Here is a 17,061-nt window from a genome sequence, read left to right on the forward strand (position 1 = left end):
TGGTGCTGCTTCCCTTCTGAGCTCTGGCATGCGCCCAAATAGTCGTTTACACCCACATATGGGATATCAGCGTACTCAGGACAAATTGCACAATAACTTTTAGAGTCCTGTTACCCTTGGAAAAATAAAAATTGGGGGTGAAAAGATCATTTTTGTGGAAAAAATATGATTTTTTAATTGTACCGCGGTACGTTATAAGCTTCTGTGAAGCCCATGTGGGTTCAAAGTTCTCACCACATATCTAGACAAGTTCCATGGGGGGTCTAGTTTCCAAAATGGGGTCACTTGTGGGGGGTTTCCACTGTTTAGGTACATCAGGGGCTCTCCAAACATGACATGGCGTCCGATCTGAATTCCAGCCAATTTTGCATTGAAAAAAATCAAACGGCGGTCCTTCCCTTCTAAGCTCTGCCATGCGCCGAAACAGTGGTTCCCCCCACATATCAGGTATCAGAATACTCAGGACAAACTGCCCAATAACTTTTGCAGTCCAATTTCTCCTGTTACCCTTGTTAAAATAAAAAAAATTGAATCTGAAGTATTTTTTTGTGAACAAAAGCTAAATGTTCATTTTTTTTAAATATTCAAAAAATTTCTGTGACGCACCTGAAGGGTTAATAAACTTCTTGAATGTGGTTTTGAGCACCTTAAGGGGTGCAGTTTTTAGAATGGTGTCACTTTTGGTATTTTCTATCATATAGACCCCTCAAAGTGGCTTCAAATGTGATGTGGTCCGTAAAAATAAAATGGTGTTGCAAAAATGAGAAATCGCTTGTCAACTTTTAACCCTTATGACTTCCTAACAAAAAAAATTTTGGTTCCAAAATTGTGCTGATGTAAAGTAAACATGTGAGAAATGTTACTTATTAAGTTTTTTGTGTGCCGTATCTCAGTGATTTAAGGGCATAAAAATTTAAAGTTGGAAAATTGCAAAATTGTAAAAATTTTCACCAAATTTCCATTTTTTCACAAATAAACGCAAGTTATTTAAATGAAATTTTACCACTAACATGAAGTACAATATGCCCAGAGAAAACAATGTCAGAATCACCAGGATCCATGGAAGCGTTTCAGAGTTATTACCTCATAAAGGGACAGTGGTCAGAATTGTAAAAATTGGCCTGGTCATGAACGTGCAATCCACCCTTGGGGGTTAAGGGGTTAAACTTATCTGTGAACAGCTTGAAATCTTACAAAGCTGACTTTTCTGTAACCATCTTACATTGTTTTTTAACATGTTGTACAATATATTACTATGGAGATGTATGGCTTGTTTCTTCCACACTTCCCAAAGGCCAATTTTACTCTCCAAAGTGGAAAGAGCTATGCCTTGTACTTAATGACTGCTTAACTATTCCCATTGGCAACACCTGCTTACAAGGTGCTCTCCTAGTGAAATCAGGAGGACATATGGTTCATTACAGCCAAGTGTATGTTGTACATTGATTTGCTGTGAAAAAGTATAAAATGGTTAAAGATTCATTCACATGATGTGGTCAAATGATGTTTTGCTAAGTCTTCAAATAACTCACAGTAATAAACTGTGATCTGACTAAACCATGTAATTGAACCATTACTTCAAGCAGAATACCTTTCATTACATAAAATAGCAATAATAAAACTTGTCATTGGGAAGTATTCACAGTGTTCCCTTGTTCCTTATGGTAAAAAGGGATGGAATTACTGCTCCAATGTGCTTCACTGTGGATGCCAGCAATAGGGGACAGAGCTTCAACTGTAAGGCTATGCTCACATGTTGCGGATTCTGCTGCGGATCCGCAGCGTTTCTGGCTCTGCGGATCCACAGCAGTTTCTGCTGCGTTGTACAGTACCATTGTTTTCAATGGTAAAACAAAAAACGCTGTGCCCATGCTGCAGATTTTTCCGCACGGATTTGCTGCGGGTTCAAATTCGCAGCATGTCAATTCTTTGTGCGGAATCCGCAGCTGTTTCACACCTTCTCCATTGTAGAGAAGGTGTGACCTGCAGATTTACCTGCAGAGTTTTCCTAATCCACGCGGAAAAATCCGCAGCACCTTTCACTACGTGTGCACATAGCCTAATAGTTTGTAAAAAAATCCATTTCTGTTCCAGCATGGCCGTGCCCCACTGCAAAAACTATGGTCCATAAAGGACTAGTAAAGTGAGTTTGGTGTGGAACAACTCCTCTGGTCCAGAGTCCAGACTGCAACACCATCAACACCTTTGTGTTGAACTAGAATAAAAATTTCGAGCCAGGCCTTGGCATATTTTTAATGAGTGGGCAAACATTCCCACACTCAAATAGAAATTGCTTTTAGGAAAATTGGAAGTTGTTTTAGCTGACAATGAGGGAAGAACTCAATATTAGTGCCTATGGATTCAGATTGGGATGTCACAATAGCTACTGTAGGTGTCCCAATACTTTTGTGCATATGGTATACAAATTTTCTTTGCATAACTATTTACAGCTGGATACCTGATTGAAATGTATATTACTTATGCATACGCTGTGTCCTGGATCAATTTTGTCTTCGACTATGATGGAGATTCCATTGAGGTGCACAAACCCTGTTATATCCCTACAAAATAGTGTCCTGTCTTAGTTAACCTTATGAATTGTAGTGTAATCCCTATAAGCAATGCTACCAGGGGTGAATACAGAACAAAGAAGCACCAAACTTAAACTTGATCAATCAAACATTTTTCTAATGCCTTGAACGCAGTCCGGTATTCGCAAAGCTTTTGATCACTATGTAAATAGTGAAAAATAATATCATTGTTCATTAGCGTGAAGAGCTTCCTACATCTGTATATCTGTAGAAATTAAGCCTGTATTTAAGTGCTTTACACAGGCAGCTCTGCCATGTTCTTGAGTCCTAGTGTAATGTGCCACAAGTCAATCTAATTCTGCCCCCATCTAGTGCCTTAGCATAAGAGAAATGTTTTCATGATACACACTGCCCTGTGAGTACATTTGGTAAATTTTAAAATAGTTTTCTATTGCATCTATGACATTCTTAGTCACATGCCGAACTCGGCAACTCCATTTTTACTAAGTTACAATCATGAAAGTGACAAATAACAGCACATTCAAAGTTCTCAAAAGAAAGCCAACAAGGCTGTTTTCATTAAATCTTTATTGTAAAATCATTAAAATTACCATTAAAGAGTTTGCTGAATGAGGTACCATAGAAGCCACTAAACTGCTTTCTACTGATGACGCACAAGAACCCCAAAACACTAAAATCTATGGATGGATGTCTCCTTTGGCTTGTATAGGTTTGTCACGGACGTGGTTTGTGGAACCACTGTGCCACGGCCCGCGGAGAGCATGGAGGGGTGTGACTAATCGAGCACCGAACAGTTCACTAGAGCCTCTGATGGTGAGGTTAGACTTGGCTTCCGGTGAACACCAGGGGCCACTCCAGGTCAGACAAACAGACGCGCATCAGCTGAACTCAGTAGGACAGACTGGATGGTAGCAGGTAAAGTTTGTATCAGAGTGCAGCAGGTAGAGTTTGTAGCAGAGTGCAGCAGACAGAGTTCATAGCAGAGTGCAGCAGACAGAATCTGTAGGCAGGATCTGCACCAGAGTGCAGAAGGCTCTGGTACGCAACCTTATGCAACTTAGACTGCAGAACAGGAAGGTTGCTCAGGCACCTCCCCAGTGGGGAAGAAGCAATATATACATAATGCCTCTCAGCCATTGGCTGGGGAGGAAATAGCAAGTGCACGTGCTGGCCCTTTAAGAGAGCGAGAGTATGTGCATGCGTGCCCTAAAGACATGGCTGGAGGCCCAGCTGGAAATTCTGCAGGGAGCATGCATAGTATGGGGAAGGGGAGAACCTGCCGCAGCGCGGGTGAGTGAAGTGACACGCCAGATACCCTGCCTGTCAGAGCAGGGATCTGGCATGGTGCTAACACGGTTTCATTGCAGACTCTTTCCCCATGAAGTTTTGCCTGTAGATAAGTGTTCATACAACTACTGCGTATCTTCAACAAGTGTCAGTACCCCTCATAAGTTGCATGGAAGACGTCTTAATCAGCTAACCAACACCCTGCTTTGTACTGATGAGTGTCAAGAACTTCAAAACAGTGCTAACTGCAGATAGATGACTCTGGTTTAGCTGATAAGAGCTAATATACATGCATTTTCTAAAAAAGTACTGCCTGTAAAAATATCTACCTACACTCTCAGAGACTCTTCATTGGGAACCAGTAAGCCAAGTCACATATAGACATTGGAGCATTCAAGAGCTGCTCTTGCTCTGTATGCATCAGTGTACCTATGTGTTATATTTTTTCCCAATTACTTAAAGGGCATGTGTCAGTAGGACCCACCCTCATAATCTGTCTATGTGGGCATGTAGGTCTTAGGAAGCTGTATAAAATGAAAACTTAATATCTGCGATCTGATGTCTTTTTCCAGAGAAATCCACATTTGTCTTATAAGTAAATGAGCTGCTCCAGGGTATGAACTAAACACTGATCTCCCTGAGAATTTGCCTCCAGAGATTATTTTACATGAGAGGGGCGTTACCGGTGTGAGACATGCAGGTAACACAGTACAGTGGAACTGAACTTTGTCTCCTTACAAACACGTTAGTTAGCAGCTGCAGCTCTCATAGCTGTGCTATATTGCAACCCTGGCTGCCTGTGAGCTTTAAGCTGAAGCCCTGAGAGGAACCTGCAGGTATGTAAGGCTGGAGCCACATGAGTATATGTCATATCGTGCCACAGAATCGGGCTGAGTATGCAAAGAGTTTGAGCCAAGTGTCAGTGCACAGATTCTCTCACATGAGGGAATTACAGCACAGGTGCGGAGGAGACGAAAAAAGTAATTTCTTCATCTTCTCCATTGCCGGCATTTCGGTAATTGGACTGGACTCAGAAGGCAGCTCTTATATTCATTCAGAGGTCTGCAGTGAGATCAGGAGAGCAGAAACCAGCAATTACACATCATACTGGTAACTTTCCTCTCACATAATATAAGCTCTGGAGGGAGATTCTCATGCAGATCAGCGTGCGGCCCATAGTCTGGAACAGCTCATTTACATATATGAAAAACACGGACTTGTTTGGAATAAGACATCAGATCGCAGATATCAAGGTATCATATTATTCAGCTTCCTATGACCTACATGTCCATATAGAGCTCTTCTCAGTGGTCAACCATATTAAAGGGAACCTGTCAGCAGTTTTGGCTGATATGAGATACGGCCATCACCTTTAAGGGCTTTTCCAGCACCTGCGCACTGCAGCACTTTGCTCTGCCTTCAAAAGGGCAGATAAGTACAGCTATATATTTTCAGATCAGAATACTGTAGTAAAAGTCATGCTGTGGTCATGTGGGCGTGTAGTGTGGGTGTGTGTGGGGGCAGGGTGGGTAGCATAGTATGTATGTGTGGGGGGAGTGGTGTAATGTATGTGAGGGGAAGTGTGATATAGTGTGTGGGGGGTGGTATAGTGAGTGTGTGTGTGGAGTGGTATAATGTGTGGGGGGTGGTATAGTATGTGTGGGGGTAGTACAGTTTGTGTGGGAGGTTGGTATCGTGTTTGTGGCGGGAGTGCTATAGTGTGTGGGGGAGTGGTATAATGTGTTTGTGGGGGGTGTGGTATAGTGTGTGGGGGCTGGTAGAGTGTGTGTGTGTGAGGAGTGGTATAGTGTTTGGGGGTGGTATAGTATGTGTGGGGGTAGCATAGTGTGTGTGGGGGATGGTATAGTGTTTGTGGGGGGAGTGGTATAGCGTGTGCAGGGGGAGTGGTATAGTATGTGTGGGGGGATTGGTATAATGTGTGTGTTGGGGGAATGTGGTATAGTGTGTGTTTCTGGGTGGTATAGTGTGTGTGGGGGTGGTATAGTGTGTGTAGGAGGTGGTATAGTGTGTGGGGGGTAGTATAGTATGTGCAGGGGGATGGTATAGTGTGTGGGGGGGTGGTATATTGTGTGGGGGTAGTATAGTGTGTGCGGGGGTGGTATAGTGTGCGGGGGGTGGGATAGTGTACGGGGGGTGGTATAGTGTGTGGAGGGTGTTATAGTGTGTGTGGGGGGTGGTATAGTGTGTGTGGGGGGTGGTATAGTGTGGGGGGTGGTATAGTGTATGGGGTGGTATAGTGTGTGGGGGGTGGTATAGTGTGTGTGGGGGGTGGTATAGTGTGTGGGGGGGTGGTATAGTGTGTGTGGGAGGTGGTATAGTGTGTGGGAGGTGGTATAGTGTGTGGGAGGTGGTATTGTGTGTGGGTGGTATAGTGTGTGGGGGGGGTGGTATAGTGTGTGGGGGGTGGTATAGTGTGTGTGGGAGGTGGTATAGTGTGTGGGGGTGGTATAGTGTGTGGGGAGTGGTATAGTGTGTGGGGGTGGTATAGTGTGTGTGGGGGGTGGTATAGTGTGTGTGGGAGGTGGTATAGTGTGTGTGGGAGGTGGTATAGTGTGTGGGGGGTGGTATAGTGTGTGTGGGAGGTGGTATAGTGTGTGGGGGTGGTATAGTGTGTGGGGGGTGGTATAGTGTGAGTGGGAGGTGGTATTGTGTGTGGAGGTGGTATAGTGTGTGTGTGGGGGTGGTATAGTGTGTGGGGGGTGGTATAGTGTGAGTGGGAGGTGGTATTGTGTGTGGAGGTGGTATAGTGTGTGTGGGGGGGTGGTATAGTGTGTGGGGGGTGGTATAGTGTGTGTGGGGGGTGGTATAGTATGTGTGGGGGGTGGTATAGTGTGTGTGGGGGGTGGTATAGTGTGTGTGGAGGTGGTATTGTGTGTGGGAGGTGGTATATTGTGTGTGGGAGGTGGTATAGTGTGTGTGGGGGTGGTATAGTGTGTGTGGGGGTGGTATAGTGTGTGTGGGGGTGGTATAGTGTGTGTGGGGGTGGTATAGTGTGTGGGGGGTGGTATAGTGTGTGTGGGGGTGGTATAGTGTGTGGGGGGTGGTACAGTGTGTGTGGGAGGTATAGTGTGTGTGGGTGGTATAGTGTGTGGGGGGTGGTATAGTGTGTGGGGGGTGGTATAGTGTGTGTGGGAGGTGGTATAGTGTGTGGGGGGTGGTATAGTGTGTGGGGGGTGGTATAGTGTGTGGGGGGTGGTATAGTGTGTGTGGGAGGTGGTATAGTGTGTGGGGGGTGGTATAGTGTGTGTGGGAGGTGGTATAGTGTGTGGGGGTGGTATAGTGTGTGGGGGGTGGTATAGTGTGAGTGGGAGGTGGTATTGTGTGTGGAGGTGGTATAGTGTGTGGGGGGGTGGTATAGTGTGTGTGGGGGGTGGTATAGTGTGTGTGGGGGGTGGTATAGTGTGTGTGGGGGGTGGTATAGTGTGTGTGGGAGGTGGTATAGTGTGGGAGGTGGTATAGTGTGTTGGGTGGTATAGTGTATGGGGTGGTATAGTGTGTGGGGGGTGGTATAGTGTGTGTGGGGGGTGGTATAGTGTGTGTGGGGAGTGGTATAGTGTGTGTGGGAGGTGGTATAGTGTGTGTGGGAGGTGGTATAGTGTGAGTGGGAGGTGGTATTGTGTGTGGAGGTGGTATAGTGTGTGGGGGGTGGTATAGTGTGTGTGGGGGGTGGTATAGTGTGTGTGGAGGTGGTATAGTGTGTGTGGGAGGTGGTATAGTATGTGTGGGGGGTGGTATAGTGTGTGTGGGGGGTGGTATAGTATGTGTGGGGGGTGGTATAGTGTGTGTGGGGGGTGGTATAGTGTGTGTGGGGGGTGGTATAGTGTGTGTGGGAGGTGGTATAGTGTGGGAGGTGGTATAGTGTGGGGGGTGGTATAGTGTATGGGGTGGTATAGTGTGTGGGGGGTGGTATAGTGTGTGGGGGGTGGTATAGTGTGAGTGGGAGGTGGTATTGTGTGTGGAGGTGGTATAGTGTGTGTGTGGGGGTGGTATAGTGTGTGGGGGGTGGTATAGTGTGAGTGGGAGGTGGTATTGCGTGTGGAGGTGGTATAGTGTGTGTGGGGGGTGGTATAGTGTGTGGGGCGTGGTATAGTGTGTGTGGGGGGTGGTATAGTATGTGTGGGGGGTGGTATAGTGTGTGTGGGGGGTGGTATAGTGTGTGTGGAGGTGGTATTGTGTGTGGGAGGTGGTATATTGTGTGTGGGAGGTGGTATAGTGTGTGTGGGGGTGGTATAGTGTGTGTGGGGGTGGTATAGTGTGTGTGGGGGTGGTATAGTGTGTGGGGGGTGGTATAGTGTGTGTGGGGGTGGTATAGTGTGTGGGGGGTGGTATAGTGTGTGTGGGAGGTATAGTGTGTGTGGGTGGTATAGTGTGTGGGGGGTGGTATAGTGTGTGTGGGAGGTGGTATAGTGTGTGGGGGGTGGTATAGTGTGTGGGGGGTGGTATAGTGTGTGTGGGGGGTGGTATAGTGTGTGTGGGAGGTGGTAAAGTGTGTGGGGGGTGGTATAGTGTGTGTGAGAGGTGGTATAGTGTGTGGGGGTGGTATAGTGTGTGGGGGGTGGTATAGTGTGAGTGGGAGGTGGTATTGTGTGTGGAGGTGGTATAGTGTGTGGGGGGGTGGTATAGTGTGTGGGGGTGGTATAGTGTGTGTGGGGGGTGGTATAGTGTGTGTGGAGGTGGTATAGTGTGTGTGGGGGGTGGTATAATGTGTGTGGGGGGTGGTATAGTGTGTGTGGGGGGTGGTATAGTGTGTGTGGGGGGTGGTATAGTGTGTGTGGGGGTGGTATAGTGTGTGTGGGAGGTGGTATAGTGTGGGAGGTGGTATAGTGTGGGGGGTGGTATAGTGTATGGGGTGGTATAGTGTGTGGGGGGTGGTATAGTGTGTGGGGGGTGGTATAGTGTGTGTGGGGAGTGGTATAGTGTGTGTGGGAGGTGGTATAGTGTGTGTGGGAGGTGGTATAGTGTGAGTGGGAGGTGGTATTGTGTGTGGAGGTGGTATAGTGTGTGGGGGGGTGGTATAGTGTGTGGGGGGGTGGTATAGTATGTGTGGGGGGTGGTATAGTGTGTGTGGGGGTGGTATAGTGTGTGTGGAGGTGGTATAGTGTGTGTGGGAGGTGGTATAGTATGTGTGGGGGGTGGTATAGTGTGTGTGGGGGTGGTATAGTGTGTGTGGGGGGTGGTATAGTGTGTGTGGGAGGTGGTATAGTGTGGGAGGTGGTATAGTGTGGGGGGTGGTATAGTGTATGGGGTGGTATAGTGTGTGGGGGGTGGTATAGTGTGTGGGGGGTGGTATAGTGTGTGTGGGGAGTGGTATAGTGTGTGTGGGAGGTGGTATAGTGTGTGTGGGAGGTGGTATAGTGTGAGTGGGAGGTGGTATTGTGTGTGGAGGTGGTATAGTGTGTGGGGGGGTGGTATAGTGTGTGGGGGGGTGGTATAGTATGTGTGGGGGGTGGTATAGTGTGTGTGGGGGTGGTATAGTGTGTGTGGAGGTGGTATAGTGTGTGTGGGAGGTGGTATAGTATGTGTGGGGGGTGGTATAGTGTGTGTGGGGGTGGTATAGTGTGTGTGGGGGGTGGTATAGTGTGTGTGGGAGGTGGTATAGTGTGGGAGGTGGTATAGTGTGGGGGGTGGTATAGTGTATGGGGTGGTATAGTGTGTGGGGGGTGGTATAGTGTGTGTGGGGGGTGGTATAGTGTGTGTGAGGGGTGGTATAGTGTGTGTGGGAGGTGGTATAGTGTGTGGGAGGTGGTATAGTGTGTGTGGGTGGTATAGTGTGTGGGGTGGTATAGTGTGTGTGGGAGGTGGTATAGTGTGTGGGGGCGGTATAGTGTGTGGGGAGTGGTATAGTGTGTGGGGGTGGTATAGTGTGTGGGGGTGGTATAGTGTGTGTGGGGGGTGGTATAGTGTGTGTGGGAGGTGGTATAGTGTGTGTGGGAGGTGGTATAGTGTGGGGGGTGGTATAGTGTGTGTGGGAGGTGGTATAGTGTGTGGGGGTGGTATAGTGTGTGGGGGGTGGTATAGTGTGAGTGGGAGGTGGTATTGTGTGTGGAGGTGGTATAGTGTGTGTGGGGGGGTGGTATAGTGTGTGGGGGGTGGTATATTGTGTGTGGGGGGTGGTATAGTATGTGTGGGGGGTGGTATAGTGTGTGTGGGGGTGGTATAGTGTGTGTGGAGGTGGTATTGTGTGTGGGAGGTGGTATAGTGTGTGTGGGGGTGGTATAGTGTGTGTGGGGGTGGTATAGTGTGTGGGGGGTGGTATAGTGTGTGGGGGGTGGTATAGTGTGTGTGGGGGGTGGTATAGTGTGTGGGGGGTGGTATAGTGTGTGTGGGGGTGGTATAGTGTGTGGGGGGTGGTATAGTGTGTGGGGGGTGGTATAGTGTGTGGGGGTGGTATAGTGTGTGTGGGAGGTATAGTGTGTGTGGGTGGTATAGTGTGTGGGGGGTGGTATAGTGTGTGTGGGAGGTGGTATAGTGTGTGGGGGGTGGTATAGTGTGTGGGGGGTGGTATAGTGTGTGTGGGGGGTGGTATAGTGTGTGTGGGAGGTGGTATAGTGTGTGTGGGAGGTGGTATAGTGTGTGGGAGGTGGTATAGTGTGGGGGGTGGTATAGTGTGAGGTGGTATTGTGTGTGGAGGTGGTATAGTGTGTGGGGGGTGGTATAGTGTGTGGGGGGTGGTATAGTGTGTGTGGGGGGTGGTATAGTGTGTGTGGGGGGTGGTATATTGTGTGTGGAGGTGGTATTGTGTGTGGGGGGGTGGTATAGTGTGTGGGGGGTGGTATAGTGTGAGTGGGAGGTGGTATTGTGTGTGGAGGTGGTATAGTGTGTGTGGGGGTGGTATAGTGTGTGGGGGGTGGTATAGTGTGTGGGGGGTGGTATAGTGTGTGGGGGGTGGTATAGTGTGTGTGGGGGTGGTATAGTGTGTGGGGGGTGGTATAGTGTGAGTGGGGGGTGGTATAGTGTGTGTGGAGGTGGTATTGTGTGTGTGGGGGTGGTATAGTGTGTGGGGGGTGGTATAGTGTGTGTGGGGGTGGTATAGTGTGTGTGGGGGTGGTATAGTGTGTGTGGGAGGTGGTATAGTGTGTGTGGGAGGTGGTATAGTGTGTGGGGTATAGTGTGTGGGGGTGGTATAGTGTGTGTGGGAGGTGGTATAGTGTGTGTGAGAGGTTGTATAGTGTGTGGGAGGTGGTATAGTGTGTGTGGGAGGTGGTATAGTGTGTGGGGGTGGTATAGTGTGTGTGGGAGGTGGTATACTGTGTGCGGGAGGTGGTATACTGTGTGTGGGAGGTGGTATAGTGTGTGGGAGGTGGTATAGTGTGTGGGGGTGGTATAGTGTGTGTGGGAGGTGGTATAGTGTGTGGGGGTGGTATAGTGTGTGTGGGAGGTGGTATAGTTTGTGGGGGTGGTATAGTGTGTGGGGGGTGGTATAGTGTGTGTGGGGGGTGGTATAGTGTGTGTGGAAGGTGGTATAGTGTGTGGGGTATAGTGTGTGGGGGTGGTATAGTGTGTGTGGGAGGTGGTATAGTGTGTGTGGGAGGTGGTATAGTGTGTGGGGGTGGTATAGTGTGTGTGGGAGGTGGTATACTGTGTGCGGGAGGTGGTATACTGTGTGTGGGCGGTGGTATAGTGTGTGGGAGGTGGTATAGTGTGTGGGGGTGGTATAGTGTGTGTGTGGGAGGTGGTATAGTGTGTGGGGGTGGTATAGTGTGTGTGGGAGGTGGTATAGTTTGTGGGGGTGGTATAGTGTGTGGGGGGTGGTATAGTGTGTGTGGGGGGTGGTATAGTGTGTGTGGGGGTGGTATAGTGTGTGGGGGGTGGTATAGTGTGTGGGGGGTGGTATAGTGTGTGTGGGGGTGGTATAGTGTGTGGGGGGTGGTATAGTGTGAGTGGGGGGTGGTATAGTGTGTGTGGAGGTGGTATTGTGTGTGTGGGGGTGGTATAGTGTGTGGGGGGTGGTATAGTGTGTGGGGGGTGGTATAGTGTGTGTGGGGGTGGTATAGTGTGTGTGGGGGTGGTATAGTGTGTGTGGGAGGTGGTATAGTGTGTGTGGGAGGTGGTATAGTGTGTGGGGTATAGTGTGTGGGGGTGGTATAGTGTGTGTGGGAGGTGGTATAGTGTGTGTGAGAGGTGGTATAGTGTGTGGGAGGTGGTATAGTGTGTGGGAGGTGGTATAGTGTGTGTGGGAGGTGGTATAGTGTGTGGGGGTGGTGGTATACTGTGTGCGGGAGGTGGTATACTGTGTGTGGGCAGTGGTATAGTGTGTGGGAGGTGGTATAGTGTGTGGGGGTGGTATAGTGTGTGTGGGAGGTGGTATAGTGTGTGGGGGTGGTATAGTGTGTGTGGGAGGTGGTATAGTTTGTGGGGGTGGTATAGTGTGTGGGGGGTGGTATAGTGTGTGTGGGGGGTGGTATAGTGTGTGTGGGAGGTGGTATAGTGTGTGGGGGTGGTATAGTGTGTGTGGGGGGTGGTATGTGTGTATTTCACTTCCATGTTGCTAAGTTTTCATGGATTTTTTAACTGATCAAAGTGAAATACTATTTCACTACAATAATAACTGTTATATTTTAAAATCACATACATAAAGAAAAAAAATGAATTCCACAAACAAGTTTGCTATATACAGATAACATACAGTAATTCTGGAATACCTTGAAAAGCCAGTGATTACATAAGAGACAATATACTCTATTTTATAATGTAATCTCCCAGGAGATGTTTTCATTAGCTGGTTATTAGTGATCACACTGGTCCGCTTCCTGCAGCCGCATTATTACAGGATTCCTGGCAGGGAAAGAGTTGTGGCAACAAGTGGGTCACTTCTGAGCGGCGTTTACAATGGAAACAAAAGCATAGATCGAACTTGTAAACATTTGATAAATATTTGCCAGGAAAATGCTGCTATGCCATTGTGACTAAAAGCATCATCACGCATTGTTATACTATGCCAGTCTTTGGAGCACATGCAGTGAGTGCATAGAAGGGCTCCAGCTGTCATTATGGCTACTTAGCATTACGGATGATGTCTCTTATGGCCTCTGGCACTGCTACAGCATCTTGTTTAGAGATAACATTTAATTTGTAGGTCTATTTTATCTTTTACCTGTCACATAAAGGCAGCAGTAACATGAAGAACATTGAGCACATCAAGCTCAAAGAGGTTCATCCACCAGTCATCCTGTGAGCTTCCGAGGCTTGTAAGGAATATCAGAGGCATTTAATGCGAAGTTGTCATAACACAATTCTGCATTCTTCTAAAGATAACTATCAGTTCCTATTAGTGGCTGCACAACACAGAGCACCAAACCTCATTAAGTAAGAGCATGAAAGAGCTGGCATAATCCAAACAGGCCAGATCTAACTACAGCCAAATTACTCCGAACATTAAACTATGCAAGCTTCCAGTCATCCACTTACTATCTGTGCTTGATGTTGTTTATGCAGTCAATTATATCCTTTTGTATGTTGTGACTAATTCTTTTTTTATGAAAATCTTTACATAAAGTAGCCAATGTCTATGTGTTCTGAAAGCAATCACACAGCATGGGAAGTAGCAGGCAGCTGTGCCTCTGAGTAGTCAGGGTGCCACCTCTACAAGAGCATAATGAGACCTAAGAAATCAGAACAAGCAGCAATTTACATAGAGATCTGACAGTGGATGCCAACACCCTAATTAATCCAACATGAAAAGCTCAGTGGCTGCAAAGCAGGTGAAAGCGCAGGCTGCTGGAATCAAACTTTAGCTTATTCCAAAGAGTGTTTACTCCAAGAGTGCCTGCCTGTCAAAGCGGAACACACGGCAATTATGTGTTTACCTAATGACAAGAATGACATTTGAATAGACAGAAAATACTTGGATCAACAGTTCTAACTTATAGGTAGGGGCAGAAGAGCTCATTGGTGTGTGACCTATAAATATTTAGTATGCATGTGTGTGTGGGTATACATATATATAGCAAAACTCTTGCTTTGCAGAAATGAGGCCCAGGGTTCATTTCCCATCAAGGACAACATCTGTATGTTCCTCCTGTGTTTCACATACTGATAGGGAATTTAGATTATGTCTGTACATCGCTGTGGAATATGATGGCACTATATACTGTAAGTAAGCATAATAAATAAGTAATAGACATGTATGTATATACTGTATATACATACAGCTCTGGCAAAATTTAAGAGACCACTGCACAGTTTTATAAAAATCAGCTTCTCTACATGTCTGGCAGCCATTCCATTCCAGTGTCAGTTGAATAAAAACCAGAATACACCTCATTCTGCTTAATGTCCTTCTGATTAGGTGATCACCTGAACCAAATCTTTTTTAACAAAGGAGAGTATAGAAAACCCTGCTGGGGTTTTCACAATCTTCTTGCAATAGGACAAGCTGGATGGTAAAACAAGTGCTAGTAATATTCCAAAAGTAATAAGAATGAAAAAATAACTTTTAACCATGCCAAAGGAATTGAAAAGAAAAGTTTTGAGTGAGGAAAAGAAGGGCTCAATTCTGGCTTTACTAACAGAGGGATACAGTGAGCATCATGTTGCCTCCATCCTTAATATTTCTAAGACTTCAGTCCATTACAACAAGGTCAAGCAGCAGACTTGGGGACAACAAAGCTACAGATAGGCAAAGTTTGAAAACGACTCTCCACTGACCGCGATGACCGTCATCTTATTCAAATGTCACTCAGCAACCACAGGATGACATCAAGTGACCTACAAGAGGAATGGCAAATGGCAGCTGGGATGAAGTGCACGGCAAGAACAGTTTGTAACAGGCTCCTAAAGGCAGGGCTCAAGTCATGTAAAGCTAGAAAAAAGCCTTTCATTTATGAGAAGCAAAGAAGAGCCAGGCTGAGGTTTGCCAAATACCATAATGATTGGACCATAGAGGACCGGAGTAAGGTAATCTCTGATGAGTATAATTTTCAGCTTTGCCCATTACCTGGTCGTCTAATTGTTAGACGGAGACCTGGAGAGGCGTACAAGCCACAGTGTCTTGCACCCACTGTGAAATTTAGTGGAGTATCGGTGATGATCTGGGGATGCTTCAGCAAGGCTGGAATTGAGCAGGTTAATCTTTCCAAAGGACATATGAATCAAGACGCATACAAGGTTATCCTGGAAAAACAGTTGATTCCTTCTGCTCAGGCAATGTTCCCAAACTCTGAGGACTGTTTTTTTCCAGCAGGACAATGCGCCATGCCCCACAGCTAGGTCAATCAATGTGTGGATGAAGGACCACCACATCAAATTCGTGTCATGGCCAGCCCAATCTCCAGACCTGAACCCCATTGAAAACCTCTGGAATGTAATCAAGAGGAAGATGGCTAGTCACAAGCCATGAAACAAAGAAGAACTGCTTACATTTTTGTACCAGAAGTAACATAAGCTCACCCAAAAGCAGTGTGAAAGACTGGTTGAAAGCATGAAAGCTGTGATTAAAAATCATGGTTATTCCATAAAATATTGATTTCTGAACTCTTCCTGAGTTAAAACATTAGTATTGTTGTTTCTAAATTATTATGAACTTGTTTTCTTAGTATTATTTGAGATCTGCAAACACTGCATTTTTTTGTTATTTTGACCATTTCTCATTTTCTGAAAATAAATACATTTAGTGCTTGAAAATTCGAAGACATGTTATCAGTAGTTTATAGTATAAAAGAGCAATTTACATTTTACTCAACAATATACCTATAAAAAGAGAAAAATCAGACAAACTGAAAATGTTGCTGAGGTCTCTTAACTTTTGTCAGAGCTGTATATAGATAGATAGATAGATAGATAGATAGATAGATAGATACACACACACGTGTTTGAACTGCTGATGCAAATTATTTTCTGACTGTTAAAATATTTTTCTTATATATATACACATATTTATACAATTATACTAACAAGTCATATTGTCTACTGTCTGTAACTTGTTTCTTTAAATAGTGGCATTGGTTCTAAGTTATAACGTGCAATACAACTATCTAACTGTTAAAACGCACACACATATGTGGATAGATAGATGGATGGATGGATATGAGACAGATAGATGATAAATAGATATGGTATGGATGGATAGATAGATAGATAGATATGAGACAGATAGATGATAAATAGTTAGACAGCTAGATGCATTGCATGTTATAACTTAGAACCAATGCTGCTATTCAGAGAGAAGTGACAGCCAGTGGACAATATGAGGTGTTGGTGACACATTGTTGCAGGCACAAAACCATGTTCTGACAGTGTTTGTTCAGCATTTGGACACTACCCATCGCTTTCACATGCAGGAGTTATTTCATAGATTGACATACAAGCTCTGGCAAGAGGCGAATAGGACACAAGCACCTGATAACCAAAGCACTTCATAAGACAACTTCCCAAACTTCACCAGACATGACCTCACCAAGCAAGGACCATTATTTCCACTGCCCTACTACTATTATGAGAGAGGTTTTTTTTCCATTCCGATTTTCTCTAGTTTCTGGCTTCTCACAGAAAGAAGCCTCCAGTCTGCTTCTGGCAGCACTTATATAAGATGACAGTAGAAATCCTAGATAGCCTACATGCATGAGCATACAGAGAGCTGAGCATTACTCAGAAATGATCTAATGCGGAACATAATAAAGATGATGAAAAGTTCCTACCTATGGTGAAGCTGAAGCCATCAATGCTGAAAGTGGCACTCCTGCATTTTTTAAATCCCTCTTTCCTGCTGCTGGGCTCAGTCATTGTCCCCACTCAGTAATTCGCTGTTCTTCCTGTGTAGGTGCAGAGTATTGGTGCTGACTATCAGCAGTCCTGCCTGTATGTCTGCCTGTGGCAGCACTTACACCCCACTTCACACATCTCCTAATGCAGAGACAGCAATGACTGTGAGAAAAGCACCCAACACTATCTCCTCCCACAGAGTCTGTCACTGCTCTGCTACTGACACTGACTCCACAGTGACCTATAGCGATCCACTAATGAGCCCAGAGTTGGCATGCCGGGCGCCTATTATTGTGTCTGCTCCACTTCTTGGCATTTTAGGGGCACCGTTGTTTCAAGCAAAGTTTAGTGGAATGTGATATTACAGATGTTGGGTCAACAGCATCTATTATTTATCTGCTGGTTGTCATGGGGACATGAATTATAGGAATGATAAGGATAACTCCAAGCATTCAATTAAAAGTTTAAAGCAGCAGGGAACAGAAGTCTGTAACCTCAAGTA

At 46.1% G+C, this 17,061-nt stretch overlaps 1 protein-coding gene across 3 annotated transcripts in view; it reads right to left on the reverse strand.

Moving 5' to 3' along the window:
- PDE1C (phosphodiesterase 1C) overlaps positions 1 to 16,728 on the reverse strand; it is a 1,540,979-nt gene extending 1,524,251 nt beyond the window's left edge. The window contains exon 1 of one of the 3 annotated variants that reach the window (XM_073549936.1): positions 16,496 to 16,728. In XM_073549936.1, the coding sequence (XP_073406037.1) occupies positions 16,496 to 16,580 (85 nt within the window). In that variant the 5' untranslated portion in view covers positions 16,581 to 16,728. The remainder of the gene's footprint in view (positions 1 to 16,495) is intronic. The other 2 variants (XM_073549933.1, XM_073549932.1) reach the window with 2 other exon arrangements.
- Positions 16,729 to 17,061: the final 333 nt, after the last annotated feature.

Source organism: Dendrobates tinctorius, unplaced genomic scaffold (assembly GCF_039654945.1).
Source record: "Dendrobates tinctorius isolate UK_male_01 unplaced genomic scaffold, ASM3965494v1 ptg000162l, whole genome shotgun sequence".
Taxonomy (NCBI): domain Eukaryota; kingdom Metazoa; phylum Chordata; class Amphibia; order Anura; family Dendrobatidae; genus Dendrobates; species Dendrobates tinctorius.